General features: G+C 37.4%; 1 protein-coding gene across 13 annotated transcripts in view; it reads right to left on the minus strand.

Annotated features, from left to right (window-relative positions):
• NRXN1 (neurexin 1) overlaps positions 1–17527 on the minus strand; it is an 898064-nt gene that overhangs the window by 412610 nt on the left and 467927 nt on the right. For all 13 annotated transcript variants that reach the window (XM_081941958.1, XM_081941974.1, XM_081941972.1 and 10 more), the window contains one exon: positions 7964–8083. In XM_081941958.1, the coding sequence (XP_081798084.1) occupies positions 7964–8083 (120 nt within the window). The remainder of the gene's footprint in view (positions 1–7963; positions 8084–17527) is intronic.

Genomic DNA, 17527 nt, shown 5'->3' on the forward strand with positions numbered 1-17527 from the left:
CTGTCCATTATGGCCATTAGAAGTTTTTAACAGTCTTTGGCCATACGGCCATTTTTAGCAGTCATTGACAACTCTGGAATTTCAATCCCAATGAATCTGGGGTACCAATACACAGTTGTAAAAGTCTGCTGTTGATTTTTCTAAAACCCCAAATAAGAGCATTCACTGAGCCAATTATTTTCCTACTGTTCATTTCTATATAACATCTCAAATTTTACCTCAGATGCTAGTATTTCAAATGTTTTTTTTTTAATGAAATGAAATAAATTTTGGTCACATAATCTAAAACATGCTACAAACTTGCAACAAATTGCAAATGATGACTCCATATATTCTAGAACTAGGTTAATATATGAAATCAGAGTGATCTTGATGGCATGAGAAGTAGTGCAATAAGATTTAATAAAGACAAATTATAAAGCTTTATTAAAAGAAGTGGAGGCAGAACAAAATTTAAAAAAAACAAACAAATTGACAATAATGAGCCAAAGAAAGATAGTGTAGTGAAGTGATATAGGGAAGAGGTAGTCAATACTGTGATACTTGAGAATAGTTTATTCATAGGTCTACGCAGTATAATTGATAGGATTATGCCGATCAATCCTATATTGCTCAACATTTAAAAAGCTGTAGACAAGCTGGAATATATTCAGTGAGGTCATAAAATCAAAAATAGGGAAAAATAGGGAAAAACAAAGGCTATGAAGAACCCGATATATTTCACATGAAAAACAATAGAATAGTAAAGGATGCCACTTTCTGTACTCCCAGCAAAAAAAAAATGTTTTAGTAGTAGGAACAACTCAGAGGTGGGATTCACTTATTTTCCCTCCTGGTTCGCAAATGTGAGCGTGCTTGCGCTCCTAACCCCAACAATCTATAATTACACCTACATTAAAATCATTTTCCTCAATGCCAGTATGCTTCCAGACTCAGCTGAAAATTGTAAACATTTCCTATAAAGCCGTAAATGGGGAAGCATTAGAATACATCAGACACTTCATCAGAAATAAATCTGGTCCAATTATCCAGAAACAACTGGTTGAAATTCCTCAAGCTTCAAGTAGTACATGGAGTAGGAGTGAGAGGTAGGCCTCCTTCGATGTAACTCCCACTTTGTGAAATATCCACCCCTATTCCCCAGAAAGTTATACAATTCCCAATTGATTGATTGTGGGAGCTTGTTTTAAATTTGTTTGCTTTTTTGGATCATAGTTTTATTGTGTTGTGAGTTATTTTTGTTTTTGTCTGCATTTTGTTACTGCCTGCCACCTTCTGAGGTCTCTGGGATTGGGATGGGTTATAAGTAGCAATAAGTAAAAGAAATAATAGGCAGAAGTAATCAAATTCTATTACTTTGGAATATTAATGTGGAGTAGAGTTATTATTGACTTTAGCATCATAATAAGGTTGATCAGGAGGATTACGAGTCAATCAATAAAATGACTTACATCAACATGCAAATCCCTCAGTGGGTAGATCTGCAATAAGACACACCCAAGAAGTAGTTATACAAAAAGGAAGAATTGGCTGTATTCGTGCCTGCTATTGTGTTAGATTGCAGCTCCCACAATTCCCTATAAACTTGGGGAGCTGTAAGCCAACACAAATGAAGGGGACATAAAGTTGGAGAAGATTGGGCTACATCCCATTTCTATATACTGTATGCAATTTATTTATTTTTTGCTTCAAGTTTTTTCACGGAGAAGTTTCAGACTTTTCCCTATCAGAAGGCTTCGTTAAGAAAATAAGAAATAGGGGAAGTTCACAGATAAAACTAAGATCCAAGGGCATGTTCCATCAGCTGGAATACTGATTCTTGTCATCCTTGAGGGATGTATTGTGTAAATAGGGGCAATCTCATCATGCAGTGGCTTGTTTGGTAATTCAGGAGATCCAGGAATGGTCTTCAAAAAAATCTGTTAGTAGCAGCTGCAGGGAGGATTGGAGTTGGAACCAGGGCACTGGAGAAAAGAAGGATGAAATGTTTTTTTGACAAGCTGCTGTTGCAATGAAAAGCAGATACACCTCCCAGATGTTTTTTCTATAAAGTACACCAACTCTAAAGATTTATTTGATATATGAGAGTTGTGTCTTGCATCTTTTCTAATTTCCCCATCATAACAATCGGTAATAAAGCATCTGTGATTGATCCAAAGTTACCCAATTTACTTAATAGGCTAAAACTAGACTTGTCCTTGTGTGTCCTTGGTTCATGCCAACTTCTCAAGTATGATGTCACACTGAATCTCACCAAGTACATGGTGTTATATGTCTTTCTGAGCCCATAGCAATTTTTAAACCGTTCCATCTGAACTGCAGTTAGGATCCACTTCCTTCCCCATAACTTCTATTATTATTATTATTATTATTATTATTATTATTATTATTATTATTATTATTATTATTATTATTATTATTATTATTATTATTAATCTGCTTGAGAAACCTGTTTACTAAATCGCTATGGTGAATATTTTCCCTAAATACCTTTTTTTTAAAAGGACAATGCTCAGGCTCCAGTATAGCCCAGCATGCTTCTCTGACCATGAGATAAAATTTATCAATATTTTGAGTTTTCATTCCACAAAGATGATATTTTATAAGACCAAGCCACTGACCAAGTCAGAAATATGCAGTAACTTTATACTTCCTCCAAAAAAGTAAGGAGAACATTTGATACAGATGATCTAATTTTAGCTAAAGAGCATCTTCAATCCTATCCTTATATAAAATCTGGCTGCTGTAAGAGAACAGCTCACACACCAAAACCCTGCTGTTATTAATACTTGAGCTGTTTTTTACAAGACTTTTTTTTTCTCTCCTCAAAGGAACCATTTGTAAAAGTAATCATTATGTGTCTTTTTCACAGTTTCCTATATAATCCTAGTTCTCTGAAATAGTTTTTTCTCCTACTGGTTGTCTTTGTGCCGAACAATATATAACTCTTCTCATTGTATTTTACCTCCTAATATTGCATTAGCCTTGTAACTACATGAGTCCCTTTGTCAAAAGAGAAAAGAAAAATGTGATATGAGGTCAATCACTATATATTTACAATGTTTCCTTTGCAATCAATGGGGGAAAGTATTTAGACCTTCAGGGTCAACAAGCTGACTTTAGAGATAAATGGGCCCATGCATATCAACAGGCAATTATGACAATCCATCATGGAGCACTTTCTCTCTTGCTGTAATGGCCATCACTATTCTAACTGTCCATAGTGCCTCAGTAGTTACAGACATATATTATAATTCAAATTGTAATTAGGACTTTGCTAACATCAGTGAAAAGAGAATTCCTGAATTATTCACTAGAAGAGTGCTGCTCTTTCTACAACTTTTTCTGTGGTTCTAATTTGGTCATAATGTCAACTGCCCCATTCATTTAGCTAACAAAGAAAGGCACATTGGCCATTGTTTAACCAAGAATACAATTTACTGGAATCTAAAATGATTACAGAAGAAAAGCAAAACCAGCTCTAATATTTTCACGTGCAAAAAGCATAATTAACTTTCCCTTTCTTCCTTGGCCTGCCCATAGTTATTATTCACTATCCAATCACTTACATTCCTTTTTGTTTGTGGAACAGGCTCTTCACTCTGGCGGACATCCCCAGCAAATAACCTTGGGAGGCTAGCACTGTCCAAGGCTTCAAACTGGCATTCTTGGCTTTCCTTTAACCCCTATAACCTCCCCACAACCCTACCACCATTGCTAGTGCTATGCAAGGAAATTTGCAACCATGACATATAGTTAGGATGCTATTACTGGCCTATGCAGATGAAGGTGAGAGTTCAGTATGGGACTGCACCATGAAAAGGGAGAATGTTTATGTCCAGCAAAGACTTCTAACAGCACATTGAAGAAATGTCATACCCATTAACAGATGCTACAGATCGTAGCAGGACATCAGAATCACTTTCATGGATGGAATTATCCCACAACTTGGTAATGTCATATATTTAAATACTCAAATACTCCTCTTTCTGAGGATAGCTTTGCCCACTGTCACATGGGTCTCTGTTCTTTATTATCATATCCAATCATATTTGATTCTGGCCTAGCAGTATTAGTGGTGCAAGCCTATGCATGTTTTCTCAGAAGCACTTCCCACTGAGTTTAATAGGATGTAATCCCAACTAGCCAACTACTGTTTAAAATATTGTATAGTTACTCTTCTGAAAAAGGTTTATATTTTGTAATTTTCTCTTACTTATATTTTGGGCAGAGGTGGGTTGCTACCGGTTCCAGTGGCGGGTTGCCATGTTTAAGCTACTGGTTCGGCCACACTTGCACGTGTACACAACACGTCTGCGGATGCGCAAAAGCATCTGGGTGCAGGGGTGGAGCTTCCTGCCACCGCTACTACCAGTTTGCCCAATCTGGGCTGAAGAACCAGCAGCGACCCAGGCTGGCCTTACCTTTGAACCGGTGTCCCGGTTGCCGCAGCATATTTTCTTTGGCTTTTTTAAATGTTCTGCTCATGCACAGACCTATTTACAGGAACTGTGCAAGCACATGGAGTGCACACAAAGCACACACGCACCAAACTGGTAGTAACGCCATCAGCAACCCACCCCTGATTTTAGGCACAAGATATATAGGGAAAATGCATTTCCTGAAACTAGCTGTCATTTTTCAAAGGGATTGTCTCTGTTCTCTTAGAGTTTCTTAAGGGCTCTTTGAGGATCCAAATATTATTGAGTAGGAATTCAGGGGAACAACTATCTAGCTCTCTTCTTGAAAACAGATTCTTAGCCCATACTGTTTACAGCTACAAGTTCTATTTTCTATTCTTTCCTGTCTCCTTAACAAAGTTATAACCAAACAAAAGATAATCTTAGGAATATACAAGCATGAAACTTGAATTCTGTTATGTTATTATTGCAATATATTATGCACAAAATAAACATTTTCAACAAATTTCCCCAGGTTCAAGTAAATGTATTATCCATTATATTTCAAGTGTTCTTTATGAAAACTCTTAAACTCTGAATAATATATTTCATCATTTCATACATTTATTATCATTATTAAATATTTGGCTCACTGCTTAGCAGTGAAACTATATAGCCAATATTTATAAAAAAAATAATATACCATTTTGAATCATTTGGTTAGCTTGATTTAATTAATTTTAAATTTGCAGATTTCATTATGTAACACATTCTTACACTTTGCCTTAGATCAGTTAAAATCAGAAAAATACTGACTTTGAAATAACTGTAAGACATAGCATTTATTTACCTAAACAATTTATATAGCCACCCATCTCACAGCAGTAAGTCAGTACACAAATTTTTAAACTAAATTCGGGCAGTGTGCAAATGATTTAACTAAACCCAAGCCAGAATATTCCTGATGGAACTTTAAAATAGGAATTACAATAATAATACTTAATCTGATTTTGATCTACACAACCAGACACATCTACCAATTGCGCTACTGTAATCCTTTGGACCAAGAATGATACTTGGTCCAAGTTTTTAGCACCTTACAGAAGATCAACAAGGTTTGGGCAATCTAGATCACTGAGTACATTTTATTGCACAGGGCAGATGCTGCGACAAAGAAAACATGATTGCTATTTCCCACAAAAAAAGCTCAATATTGTAAAGCAATCATTTAAAACAATGAAAAACATTCAGGCTCTGAAAAAAATAATTCCCACTCATCCATCATCACCCATGCCATTTCTCCCAAGATACTGGCTCAAGTGCCTGGGGTAAGAGTCAGATTTTTACTGCTTTCCTGAAAGCCACCAGAATCAGCTTTGCCTCTGAAGAATCTCCAAGGGGAGACTGTTCCATAAGACAGGTGAGGCCCCATCATGTGACATTCCTTCATCGAGGGGACCCAGAGCATGCCCATCCTGCCAGACGTAGTTGGGATGGGCAGAAACCATTGAGAATTGGTGGTCCTGCAAGTAACATGTCCATATGCCACATAATGCCTTTAAATGTGATAACCAGCACCTTGAATTATGGAAGCCTACTAAGAGCTGGTGCAGCAGTGTTACTGAGGTGTGCTGCTACTTCCAGTGCTGCCACATTCTGGATCTTCCAAATTCTCTTCAAATCAGTCCTGTATGGAGTGCCTTGCAATAAGCTAATTGGGAGGTGACTAAGGTATGAGTGACTGTGAGTAAATGCAGATGTATTGAACAAAATGCCCTCTTGGCCATGGTTACCACCATCCTTCAAGCAGTTAAGAAAGTCTAGGAGAACCTCCAGATTAACCCAAGTTCTGACTGAAGGTCACCCCAGACTGAGTTAAATATGGTAAATTACTAGATACAGGGGATCCTCAAACCCACAAATATTCAGTCTTGTCCGTGATGAACTTCAGCCGATTCTTCACCATCCAGGCCTGTATAGCCTTCAAGGAAGCACCTTGACAGCAATTTGAGACATATACTATTGATGTAATGTTGAGTTACACCTTAGTAATATAATTGTTATTTTCATTGTTAATATATCTGATGCTGTCCTTTCAAACTGGAATATGGCGGACATATATTACTGCATAATCTAAGTACACATTTCTCCCAACCATTACATTTCCATTTATCAATTTTGTAGATCTTGCAATGGATACAAAGGACAAAAATAATATCTGAAAGAAAGAGGCTTGAAGTGAAAGCTAGAGGTGATATAAATGTCAAGCCTCCATGAATTGAGGTCACCTTGGTTGACACTGTGAAAATATCATCCTGAGTACAGTAATAATATCTGTACCATTTCATGAGCTAAGTGAACAGCAATGAACACACAGTGGTCAAAAGCAAAGGTTTCAATGTTCCCATAATAGTCAGGGATTCTCTATCAACTCTCATTTTGAATGTAATCTTTAAAAAAATAACAGACTTTATTTTAAGAAAGATAAACATGTGTCTCTTAAAGACAATAAGATAGTACAAACCAACTCCATCTCATTTCTTAGGATAGATTAGGCAGGAAGTGCAGCATTTTCACATATTGGTTCTCTTAGCATTATTCTTACTCCCTACCTTTGTCTGCATTAAGAATGCAATGTACTTAAAAATAAAGTAATGCTATTTCCAGGAGTTTACTGAAACATTTAACAAATTCACATTTGCATTTGTGGTCATTGTCCCAGTGCACTGTCCCATGATGACAAGCTGGAAAGAATTGAAGTGTTCATGTCTCACATATTACCTGCCCTTGTTTATTTGATAAGATTTCTTGAAAATGATTTGCTTAATCTTACTCATATCACAACTAGAAATTCTCCCACCAGATATTTTCTAGTAGAGATTACTAAATTACTAAACATACATTCATTATGTACTATGGTAGCAAAGACATGTATTGTGACTTTTGTTCATCATTGTATTGACTCATGTCAGAAGATTCTAACATCTAAAAACACAGTTCCTCCATCCCTAAAGGTTATACAATTAATAAGTGATACCAAAATGTATTCAGATGACATTTAACTGAAATAAAGCCTGGAGTTATTATTTGATGGAATATTTCAGGTCACCTAAACCTATCTGGTGTAGGAAGGTAAGAAAGAACTGTCATTTGTAATTTCAACTTTGTGGAATAAGGTTACAAAGTTATAATACATCTCAATAAAGCAAGAAATAAAAGAAGTCAAAACTGAAGCCCAATGTTAAGAAACTGATACCAAGAATAAAATGCCTATATCTAATATATTTTATTTCAGAACTTTATTCAAATCCATATAACATATGAAATTTCCAAAATCACAGTTCTAGAATCCCTGCATATCTGCTTTCTAAGGCAGTTCTGTACTTTGGTCAAATACTTCCTACAGTCATATCAGGAACTCCTAGTAGTTGTTGCAGAGTTTAGTAGATAAATTGGTTATAACTTATTAAATTGATGCAACCTTTTGGACATTCACTTCAAGACAACATTTTGGAACACTTTTTAGAGAGAGTGAAAAAGAGGGAAGTCACTTGTGTACTCACGGTCATTGCACAGTGTCCCACTGAAAGAAGTCATGCTACAGTCACAGCTAAACCCATCCCATTGCTGCAAGCAGACACCTTGGTTGGTACAAGAGTCTTCTTGGCATGTGGTGCTGGGACCTAACAAGAAAGCACACCATAGAAAAGAACATGAAGGTCTGTCATTCAGAGTGACCATATGTGTCATTGGATCACACAGGGTAGTTGCCAACATCTCGTGTTTATAGAGTAAATTATGGGGAAAAGCTGATAAGGGGATTGGTGGTAACCCATATTATCAATAATATTCAAGCTATATAGAGGCATATGTTTTTTGTTTGTAACACGAAGATATGAATTCATCTGGGATGATAACATAAGAGAAGCAAGTAACTCAAGCAAAAGGAAGTGATAATTCTCACATATATTTCTAATTTTACTTTAACATCTATAAACTATATTTTCCAAAACAATGAGTTTTACTAGAGATTGTGGAAAACAGAATATAAAACTGTAAAAAAAAAAAAAAAACCAGAACAAAACAAAATAGAAACAACCAAAAAGAAAGCCACACACATCATATTAAAAGCAAGCAAGGGGGAGAAAAATATGGCTATCCAAACAATGGTTTGATAAACAGCTATATCTACTGACAGTCAGAAGAACTTTCGGTTGGCATTTTTTAAATTAAAAAAAAAACATATTTTCTCATTAGCAGGAATGTTGGCAAGTATCTTTTTACATGCTTTAAATTGTCCCATGCAGGTTTTTAAAGAACAAAGTAGAGAGAGGAGAAATCAGCCAACGAATGCACCAACATGCTAAAAAAAATGACATTCACACATGATAAACAAAACTATTCTATTTCTAAAGATCATAATTAGACCACTGGGAGAAACAAACAAATAAAACATTAAAGAAAGAGGCATGTTCAAAGCACTGAAGCAATCACTATACAAAAAAAAAAAAAGACACAAGACTGAAAGCCTGTATTTCAGTATATCCTGGGAGAAGATAGTTCTCTGTGCCATATTTTTAATGGGAAGAACAGGAAAATGAGCTACAACACACAGCTATCAGCACAGAAGTGGCTGAAGGTTCTCAATGTGCTGTATGGGTTTCAGTCTTGTTTAATATATACAAGGGCATCTACCTTGCAAATCAGCTTTCATCAATGCAACTTTGCCAGCAAAATAAAAAAAAGCAAAATATATTAAATGTTAGTAAGCAAATATTGAAATGGCAGCAAACACAGAAAAATTGTTCAGAGGGAAAAAAAGTGCATGCTGCTCTCAAAGAGGAAAAGAAATTCCAAGTAGTGCAAATAAATTGATGCTAATAGACATAAATATCCAGCAAGCCAAAATGAGAATGCAATAATTTGCCAGCATTTACTACAAATATAATGGTTAATTGAGCTGATGGCATGTAATGAAGGAAAATTAAAATAATTTCTTTTCATAGGATAAATGTGAACACATTAGCAAAAGGAAATGGATGGTTTAATCTTGAGTAGCCATTTGTTATGTTCAGATACAAGCAGTTCAACCGTTAACACATTATCCTTTGCCATCCTAATTCTCTAGAGGAATTGAAGGATCTGTAGGTACCCACATTCCAGAGAATTGCTTTCACGCTTACTAGCTCCCTTTCCACCTAATTAAGATATACAGATAAGTCAAAAATATTGGTATCTTTCTACCTTTACCTTAAAAAAATATTAATATACTCTGAGGTAACTGACACAAGTATATGGCATTCACCATTTTTATTCCATAATCGATATAGCAGACACTTAGCTTTTGGTGTATGACTTAACATATTATTGTAAATAGTTAAGCGAAAGAAAAAAAATACAAATGAAGGTTGAAGATTGGTAGGTAAATGAATGCTCTTCACTGGCCATAGGCAATATGATAGTCATTTTGTGTCTTTCCTAGCAACCAGTTAGTCTCAAAATTCCATATATGTGTAGCAGACCAAAAGAGTTAAAATCCCTGGATTCAAATGTACATTAAGAACTACACCCTATAATTCAGTTCACATCCTACATGAGTCAGTTAAAGACCTAGTAGCTGTATTTGGACAACATGTTTTTAATCCTGTTTTGTTTTGTAACTTAGCTTCTTACGTGAATGCAGCCTAGGAAAAGGTTAGATTTAGCCGAAATGGAGCAGCTTTGGTAAGCAGTTAATTGAACATACTCTTCCATGTTATGCAAAGTATTTGGGGGGGGGGGGCTTTCCTTTCTCCCAAGGATCAGAGGGAGACTGGTGTGGTATCAAGTGGCAACTACACATGTCATCAAAAAACACATGTTTTTGTGATCTACAACTCATTTCATATGCAGTCAAGAGGAGGGCTGGGACTACAGTCAAAGCTCTAAACTCTTTTCATCTGATACATGTAAAAATGGGCAGAGCTTTGTTCATTTGTTCAAGGTTGACTCAGCTTTCTATCCTTCCGAGGTAGGTAAAATGAGGACCCAGATTGTTGGGGAAAATATGCTGACTCTGTAAACTGCTTAGAGAAGGACAGTAAAGCACCGTGAAACAGAATATAACTCTAAGTGCTATTGCTATTCATGCAGCTGCTTTCTTGACATTTTGGAATTCAGCAAATACCCCACAATTATCTGATTGATATATTGTAGTTTGCATTTGACTTTATTTTGGGTGAAAACGTTTTTTGATTTGTATGTGATAGATGTCTGTAGTTTGCTGAACATACTATAATGAAGCAAACTGTATATTAGAAGGAAGAAAGTGTGTTGGATATTTTTGCTGCCTTGAATTATTTGTAAAAAATACAAGTAGTCCTCGATTTACAACAGTTCATTGAGTGAACATTTGAAGTTGCAATGGCACTGAAAAAGCAACTTAAGAGTTTTTTTTCTTACTTGCAACCATTGCAACATTCCCATGATCATGTGATCAAAATTCAGAAGCTGGCAACTGACTCATATTTATGGTAGTTGTTGTGTCCCTGTCTCATGTGACCACCTTTTGCAACTTTCTGACAAGCAATGTCAATGAGGAAGCTGGATTGATTTAACAACTGTGTTACTAACTTAACAACTGAAGTGATCCACTTATCTACTGTGGCAAGAAAAGTTGTAAAATGGGCCAAAACTCTCTTAACAAATGTTTCACTTAGCAACATAAATTTGGAGCTCACTTGTCATCATAAGCCGAGGACTACCACTAATAAAGGCAGGATACAAATGAATAAAATAAATAAATATTGGAAATATGTGTTGAGTTATAGATTTATTTTGAATGCGTCTTGGATGAAGTCAAAGAAAAAAGGTATATTCTTTACCACTGCAATGGTAAAGTACAGTTGTAACACCCGGCTCTTTTAAAAAGCAAGTTGAAGGAAATGGAAGTAAAAGGTTAAGGTCATTTCTGAATATGCTGAAAGAGGAAATCTTAATAAATTGAGATATACACAAAACACAATAAATTATGGGACAGTTTTGTGAGAGCCCCATCAGATTTTTCAAAATTTATTGAGAGTGGCTATCAATAATAGAATCTTCATTTTTAAGAAGAGATTGGACAACCATTTGTCTGAAAGGGTGTAGGGCAGGGGTGTCCAAACTTGGGAACTTTAAGACTTGTGGACTTCAACTCCCAGAATTCCCCAGCCAGCATGGGGAATTCTGGGAGTTGAAGTCCACAAGTCTTAAAGTTCCCAAGTTTGGACACCCCTGGTATAGGATTTCCTGCTAGAGCAGGGAGTTGGATCAGAAGACCTCCAACATTCCTTGCAATTCTGTTATTCCATTCCAAAAGCTACTGAGCCCTGAGTGAAACAAGTGTGGTAAGGGACTGAAGAATAAGAGAAGATTGGATAGCAACTGAAAATCTCAAGTAGGTACAAAATGTGAAATAGGAATCTCCATATTAGGTTGTCTATTTTTGGATCTAGAAAAGGAAATCTGTGTAAAAAAATGGCATATAAGGGCAGTAGGATCTGTATAGCTTGGGATTTGTAGTTACAGAGAGTCTTCTACCAGACGGTCCCTTTTTCTAGAACCTAGATCTAAGCACAGTAGAGCTACTAATTTAGCTGGACCCCTTTGACTGAGTGACCAAACCACTAACCACTGTTGCTAATCTAGGTCATATAATGGTGTCCTCAGTTGACATCCATATTAAACCCATTTTCATTGGTTTTATAACAAAGACCTAAGTATAGGTTAAATGTATTCAGGGCTAATGTTAGACTCTGACCGCATCCATTCAGATTATTTTCAGCCTTTCAGTTTGATTCTGTAAATAAGCTTGATTATATAAATTACTTGGCAGTTAAGGTGATTCTTAAGAATTTGGGTGCTACATAATTAAATGATTATTTTAATACCAAGATCTAATCACTAACAGAATGTATCACCATCTGCCCTCTTTCTCACTTGCACTGGAATCTGTTACTTGCAAGCTTTAGAAAATAAAGTGAAATTGCCTTTAGGTGTATAGAAGCTATGTATTCATATATTGAGTTATACTTTAGTTTTTTTTAAAAAAACATTAATCATCAAATTAAAATTAGAATTCAAGTCATAAGGATTTAAAAATTCAAACAAAAAATAAATACCATGTGGACAATTAGATAATATGAATGAACATGTAAGTAGTAAAAAGTTGAATGGACAAATTTTGGGTTTTGGCTCTTCATATCAAACCAATCAGCAGACCTTTACTATATGCAGAAAAAAATCTCAACTCAAAACATCTGGATTTTTTTTTTGTTCCAGGCAGGTGGTTTTGTGGGTTGCAACAGGAATATTGAATATTGGAATGTCTACAGTAGAAGAATTATGTTTTTTTAAAAAAAATCCCATGACATCTGTGAATATTTCATTGAAGCCTCATCCATTTTTACATCTGTGCTAAAAGGTAAATATCTTCCTTTGTGCAGTCATGAATTCCATCTTAAGTGCCTCTCCTGTGAACGCCTTTGATGGAATCCTGCACCAAGTGGAAGATCCAACAGGTTCCTAACAAACCTAGCAGACAACTTTGTTTCCCAAAAAGTAGAGAAGGGAACAAGGGGATCAGACATATTGGACTTAATTCTCACTATACAATACAATACAATAGCAGAGTTGGAAGGGACCTTGGAGGTCTTGTGGTCCAACCCCCTGCCTAGGCAGGAAACCCTATACATTTCAGACAAATGGCTATCCAACATCTTCTTAAAGACTTCCAGTGTTGGGGCATTCACAACTTCTGGAGGCAAGCTGTTCCACTGATTAATTGTTCTAACTGTCAGGAAATTTCTCCTCAGTTCTAAGTTGCTTCTCTCCTTGATTAGTTTCCATCCAATGCTTCTTCTTTTTTTAAGTTTTATTGGTTTTTTCAAGTATTTTGGGGAAAAGGGTAAATAAATGTGGAGAAAAATTTTGACAGCTACATCATACGGAAGGTTGTACTTCCCCGGGGTCTTACATCTCTCTCTTATTTTATATATATTAAAATATCATTATTACATACATATTAGCAGTTTAGTTTTACTTCAAATTCTTTAACATCTTCAACCATACTTTATATCACTTCTAACCATTTCATTGTATTAACAATTGCAATGTGTTTTAAAATCATTTCTATGACCTAAGTCTCAGTGCTGTCTCTTCTCCCCTGTCTGTTGGCTGAGCCATGGCTCCTCCCCCCTTTCATGTCTTGTGCACTGTCCCTTGTTTCGTCTAGGAGGTTCCTGTGTTTTTCCATGAAGGCTTCTGCCTCCACTACTGTATTAATTCTCACTCTACCCCCCTCCCAGAAAATCAACAAGCCTTCTGGAATTTACCACCTGAACTAGATATTTTTTCATATAATTTTTTAGTTAAAAAAAAGAATTTCTTCCTCTTATCTCTTATTCTTTTTGGTATCTGTTTCAGAATGGTTATTTATTTGTCCTTATATCTTAAAGGTTCCACCCTTTGAACTCCTAGAATCTCATCTCTTGTAGTCTTTCTAAAAAAATTAACATGAACTTCCCTTGGAACATTGTGTGTTCTAGCATATGCTGAGTTAATTCTATATATCAAATCCATATCCCACCTGTTCTGACCCCCTCCTCTTGTATACCAAGACACTCTGACACAAAGTCTCTTCAAAGATGTTTATTGACATACAGGTTCCACCTTGGCCGCAATCCAGCCTGCCAAGGTCAAGATAGCACTCTGGGCAGCAATCCAGCTACAGCGACACCCCTTCGCAGCAATCCAGCTACCAAGCTCCAGATAATCACCTTAGCAGCCAAGGTCCAGGGAACAGATTGACAGTAATCCAGGTAAAACCTTTAGCAGCAATCCAAGTACGACACAGATCTGAGCTTCTCCAACTCCAATGATCAGTTGATTCCTGCAAAGGGTGTGTCCACAAGCAGTCCCTTTATAGTCTGGAGAGGAGTCTAATGATCACCAGCTGAGAGCCATTACCTCCGGTAATTGCTCAATTGCTCCTTACGCCGGGTAGCACGTCGGTAACGAGCATCTAATAGCTCACTGCTGTCTGACTCACTGTCCTGTGACTCCTCCCCACTGCTCCAAGGCATGACATCAGGAGCCCCCTTCCTTTGGCTTTCACCACTGCTCCATGCCTCAGGCGCCCCCTGGTGGCCAACCAGCCTCTCTGCACCCTGCTCAGCGTCGGAACCCTGTCCAGGGTCCCCCACCTCCTCTTGAGCCGACTCAGAGGACACCTCGCTGTCGGAGTCTGGTGGCAGCGGCACCGGCACCGGCTGGGCCACAACACCCACCCTAGCTGTTGTTTATCTCTTTTAATATAATCTGCTAGCATTGTTATCATAATCTCCCTTAAATCTTCACCCTCCATTTCAGGTATGTTTTGAAATCTAAGAAAAAGAGACATCCTTTCAAATTCCATTTTTTCCATATAATTCTCAATCCCAGCATTTTTTTTGGTAAAGCCTTCATCTCTTCTCCCACCCCCACAGCCCCCTCCTCCAGAGAGTCTATTTTCTGGCTATTTTGTAAAGTCTGTTGTTTATTCTCTCTGAGTTCTTCCCTTAAATCCGCCAACTGTTTTTTTATTTCGTCCTGTCCCTTTAAGAGTGTCTGGAACATTTGTTGAAACATTTCTTGAGACTGCTGTTCCCCCTCGGAGGCTTTTGGTTGTAAAAAGGAAGATAGTTGTGTTTGTTGTGGAACAGGACTTGAAACAGAAGAAGATGGAGCCGAGGCTGGTTTAGGAATGGGGGCCTTTTTCGCAGACATTGTAAAGTTCAGAGAGAGTTTATAAGTCTAGACAGAAAAGATGGCATCTATAGGAGCACGCTGTCGGGCGAGGTCTACAGGCAGGCAAGATCCAGTGTGGGATATCAGTCTTCAATACAGTTCCCCTCTAGTTATAGTCAATTTTCCCCAATCCAAGGAAGATTGTATAAAGAGATTCCTCTAGGGTTCACCAGGGTTTCATAGTTCCAACCCAGAAGATTTTTCAAAAACAACAGTTCATTTGTAATGACAGCAAAAACGGGGGAAGAAGCGCCATTTTGCTCAGCCCTCTCAGGGGATCGGAGAACAATCATTCAAAAAGTTTCCATTCATAGTTTATTAAGTCAGTTCACTTTCTTTCTTTCACAATTGTTCAAGAGAGTCATTACCCCATTGCTTGAAAGAAGTGAATATCAAAGAGTTTTTTCCCAATTCTCTCTCTCTCCTCCGAGAGTGAGATCATTTAAAGCTGCTTTTCCGAAATGGGGGAAGAAAGACCTCCCTCTCCAATCTTAACACTTTGTCGAGATCAAAGAGCCTTAAGAAAACTGCTAATCCTTGTTTACTTAATTGTTCAAAGAAGTAGGAAAAAGACCCCGGGGGAATTCCCCCGTCACCGCATTTCTGCTGTTGCCTTCACATAGAGCGTTTTCTTCCGATCTCCTGAGGACGAAGGCGTGCATGGCAAGCGCACCCCCCAAAAGCCTCCCGGTACCTAAGGCAAAACTGGCAGCCCCCCTGCGTCCGCCGCCGCTCCAGGGGGTTCCAGCAAGCCGCCCCCTCAGCAGGATGCCCTTACAAGGCACCCTGTTCCCCCCCATGAGTCAGGAGGGGCCCACTTACTGAAGTCCAAGTAAACTATATCAACGGCATTCTTCTGGTCCACTAATTTTGTCACATTATCAAAGAATCCAATAAGATTAGTCTGGCATGATCTGTTTTTGACAAACCCATGTTGGCTTTACTTTGTTTTATTACTTTGTTTGCTTCTAGGTGTTCGCTAATTTGTTGCTTGATTATCTTTTCCAGAATCTTTCCTGGTATTGAGGTGAGGCTGATAGGTCTGTAGTTTCCTGGATCTGTTTTTTTTTTCCTTTTTTGAAGATGGGAACCACATCAGCTTTTTTCCAGAGAAGTTCCTCGGTGCTCTAGGATCTCTGAAATATATAGTTCAGTGGTTCTGAGATCTCGTCTGCCAGTTCCTTCAGAACCCTTGAGTGTAATCCATCCGGTCCTGGTGATTTGAACTCATTTAGGGTAGACAGGTGCTCACTTACCATTTTCTTCCCTATTTCAATTTGTGTTCCTAATCTGATTTTTGTGGTGCTGTTTTTGATAGGTTGGACTGTTTTATCCCTTTGTGTAAAGACAGATGCAAAAAATGTGTTAAATAGTTCTGCTTTCTCCCTATTGCTTGTCACCTTCTTGCCACTTTCTCCCAGCAATGGACCAATTGTTTCCTTATCATTTTTCTTGTTTTTAACATGTTGGAAGAACCTTTTTTTGTTATTTTTTACTTTTGTGGCAAACCTTTCTTCATTGTGAGCCTTAGCTTTCCTCACTTCATCTTTACATGCTCAGGCTATTTGCTGATATTCTGCCTTAGTTATGTCCCCCCCCACCCCCACTTTCCACTTTTTATACTTATCTTTTTTATCTTTCAATTTGTCAGATAGTTCTTTATGCAGCCATGCTGGTTTCTTTTGGGAGCTGTTATTTTTCTTCTTCATTGGTATTGTGGTAGACTGGGCTTTTATAAACTAATTTTTCAAAATTTCCCAAGCTTCTTTAGTTATTTTCCCCTTGAGGATTCTCATCCATGGAATTTTTTCCAAGCTGTCTCTAAGTTTATTGAAATTAGCTCTCTTAAAGTCCAAGACTCTAGTTTCACTTTGTTCTACTACTTGTGTTTGTATAATGTTGAATTCCAATATCGCATGGTCACTTGCCCCCAGGGTTCCTGTGGCTTCAACACTTATCATGTTCTCTCTGTTGGTGACAAAGATGATTAGGGGACTGGAGACTAAAACATATGAAGAACGGTTGCAGGAACTAGGTATGTCTAGTTTAATAGATAGAAGGACTACGGGAGACATGATAGCAGTGTTCCAATATCTCAGGGGTTGCCACAAAGAAGAGGGAGTCAAACTATTTTCCAAGGCACCTGAGGGTAGAACAAGAAGCAATGGGTTGAAACTAATCAAGGAGAGAAGCAACTTAGAGCTGAGGAGAAATTTCCTGACAGTTAGAACAATTAATCAATGGAACAGCTTGCCTCCAGAAGTTGTGAATGCCCCAACACTGGAAGCCTTTAAGAAGATGTTGGATAGCCATTTGTCTGA

This window comes from Natrix helvetica (genome assembly GCF_964273705.1).
Source record: "Natrix helvetica genome assembly, chromosome: 2".
Taxonomy (NCBI): Eukaryota; Metazoa; Chordata; class Lepidosauria; order Squamata; family Natricidae; genus Natrix; species Natrix helvetica.